General features: G+C 37.2%; 1 protein-coding gene across 1 annotated transcript in view; it reads right to left on the bottom strand.

Moving 5' to 3' along the window:
• LOC137625093 (titin) overlaps window positions 1–1,183 on the bottom strand; it is a 19,652-nt gene extending 18,469 nt beyond the window's left edge. Inside the window, exon 1 of the mRNA XM_068356026.1 lies at window positions 939–1,183. Within this exon, the coding sequence (XP_068212127.1) occupies window positions 939–1,183 (245 nt within the window). The remainder of the gene's footprint in view (window positions 1–938) is intronic.
• Between the last annotated feature and the right edge of the window lie 1,844 nt (window positions 1,184–3,027).

Raw genomic sequence — 3,027 nt, forward strand, 5'->3', positions numbered from 1 at the left:
CGATACCCAAACCCTTTCACCACATTAAGGTATCTCCATTCAGAGACACACACAAATAAAATATATGTTTATGACGATCTGGTAAATGAAATCTTGTCAAACTAGTATAAGTATGAAGACATGAAGGTCAGAAGTCTGGTGAGTTAACTGTACGTTGAGGCCTTGGGTAAGGAGTCATACTAGGCCAGTAAGATGGGAGGTTGTTTCATATTAGAAGCTTTCAATTTAATTGATTGATTTCAATGTGACAGGTTTAAGTTTTTACTGATGTTGATCTTTTATTTTTATGATTCACTTGCCAAGATTAGATTTTAAGCTCTGCGTGTCATTTGGGACATTGATGGTTGTTTTATTCTAACGGAACACCAGAAATTTCTAATTTCTTCTGTACTCCACTTGGTGCCATGTCCTCACAAAGACTGCGAAACAAATCAACTGAAGTGTGCACACTCATTGACCTCACTTTTTTATCTACCAAATGTTGTTATGTAACCATGATATGACTTTGGTAAGGAACTAGGAATCCGAACTGGCAAACGAAGTTTTTGGCTCCTTGTTAAGGAGAGTTTGGTTCAACAAAGCGCTAGTGATGGAAAGCCTGAGTCAGTGCTTACAATCCATGTGTTATGCAGGTGGCTTCATTAAATCCTGGTACACTTCACAAGAATCTTAGGAAGCGTTTAATAGCTGCAGATTGTAGCAGGTAACGCTGTGTTTACCATAGGAGAAAATGTTTTCACTACTACCTTCAAAACAAAGTCGTTGAGCTTATAAACACTTGATCAATAGTATTTTGAATAATTTTACGAAATGCTGTCCAGTAAATAACAATATTTTTCTTACAGCACTTCATAGAATTAATAAAAAAAGAAAAATTGGTTTCGTGTTTACAAGCTCAGCGTTACCAGCAGTTTCTCTTTTGCCAAACGCAGTGTTACCTGCTACAATCTGCAGCTGTCAAAAGTATCCAAAGATTCCTGCGAAGTGCACCAGGATTGATGAAGCCAACAGTACCTTGCATGCTTTGTGGTTCGTGGAAATGGCACTCTTTGGACACCATTGGAAGAGACTCATTGTCCAGTGTACGAAATTTGTACATTGTAAGCAGCTTGTTGTCCAGTGTAAGAGACTCGTCCAGTTTAAGCAACTCGTTGCCACTTCCCAGGAGAGACCTTAGGGCCATGAATAGGGCTGATTCTAGGACAACTTACACCTATGTTATAAAAGAATGAATGACAGTAAACCTCCGAAAAACAGTATAGTTTTGAGACCTGTAATAATGGAAGGTAAAAGTTGGAAGCCCTGTGTGAAGTGGGATCTAGACCAATAAAGAATAGTTTGGGTGAGAGTGCCGAAATCTAAGTCTCTGGAGAGTGATGGTCAGGTTGGGTGGCAGTTTTGGCAAAGAGAGGTGAAGTAGAGACTTCTTACGATCTAACTCTGCCACAAAATCATGTCAGTGGATTTTCTCTGCCCTTTTTAACACAATATTCGTCTGGCTGGATCATGAAAGACTTAGAACTGTGGAATGATGAAGTTTCTTAATATAGATAACAGAGAAACAGATGAATAACCCCCCTAATTTGCTCTTTGATTCCCATTCTTTACAGAGAATGCATACTGGAGTATTTTGTAAAAGTTAGCACAAGTTTTATGAAGAAACACTATTGGATCAAATACCTAAGTTCTTGGTTGATTGGTTGTAGACTGTACCTATGCTATACTGTATACTGTCATGGGCTCTGTGCTATCTGACAGCCCATAAGAGAAAGTGCTTTGTGTAACAGGTTTCTTAGTGATCAATACCATGGAAATGCCTAGTCATTTGTGACTGTGTTCAATTTCTTATAATCAACACAATCTTATCAAGCCATATTTATTTCCTTACTGCTACAATTTGAGAAGCCAAGGTGGATTGGATTTCCTCGATGTGGACCCCTACGGTTGCACTGGATGGAGTGGAATACCTGGATCCTTTCAGGTCCTCTAGAAATTCATCATCTTTATAACTATCTGAGCAACTATTTCGAGCTATGTTATGTGCTTTACTTCACTCTTCACTTTTTCATAACTATTTTAGAGCTTTGTCAATTTTCCTGTTTTTTGAAAATTCAAAAATTCAACTTCGACCATCGATTGATATCTGTGTATTGTAAGTTTTCTAGATGGCTTTTGTAGTAACAGATCCAAAGTAGACTGGCATACCATCCTTTGTGAAGCAAAGCTTCAAGTAGCTTAAATAGCCTGTTATTGGATCATCTGTCATTCTGCTTTTCAATTTTACTCTTCATGCATTTCCAGTCTCGGCTAAATAAGCAAATTTAATTGTATATCTCACTGACCTCATAACTACGATATATTATAAGTATTAGTTAAGATTGTCTTATTAGATATAAGTAAACCTCTGTATCACCATGGTTACTATTGAAGATCGAGTGATTTTTGTTTGGGCCTTACACTGAAAACAGTCTGAAGATATTATATGACCATGGTCACTATCATGGGACCCTTTTTATTTTTAGGCCTAGCATTATAAGCAGAAGATTCTATATTGCCATGGTCATTATCTAGGAAACAATTTTTTACAGGCCCTTCACTGTAAACAGTCTGAAGATTCTATATTACCAGTGTTTTTTATGGGGTCTTACACAAGAGACAGAGTCAGAAGAATTGATTTTATATAGAACTTCTTTGTCTGTCATATTTTTTATTTTTTCTGAATACAGGTTCAAGTATTTTACTAACACAGCTTTCAGTTTGTTCACTCCAGGGGCTGTGTTAATGATGTTCAGGGATGTTTGAATCCTTGTTCAGAGTTTGTTTGTGGTCTCCTGATAGTTTGAAGGTCCAGGTTACTTTTTATAGTGACACTCACTTTCTGTCTGAAGATTTCAACTTTTCCTTTTTAGTGTCCTGGGGCATTTAGATCTCAAAAAGAAGAGAGTATTACCCATCAGACCATTTTTCCAGGTACCCAAGCTTCAAGTTTTATGTGATTTGGCAAGAGATTATTCAGTATCTTTGTAA

This window comes from Palaemon carinicauda, chromosome 31, assembly GCF_036898095.1.
Source record: "Palaemon carinicauda isolate YSFRI2023 chromosome 31, ASM3689809v2, whole genome shotgun sequence".
Taxonomy (NCBI): Eukaryota; Metazoa; Arthropoda; class Malacostraca; order Decapoda; family Palaemonidae; genus Palaemon; species Palaemon carinicauda.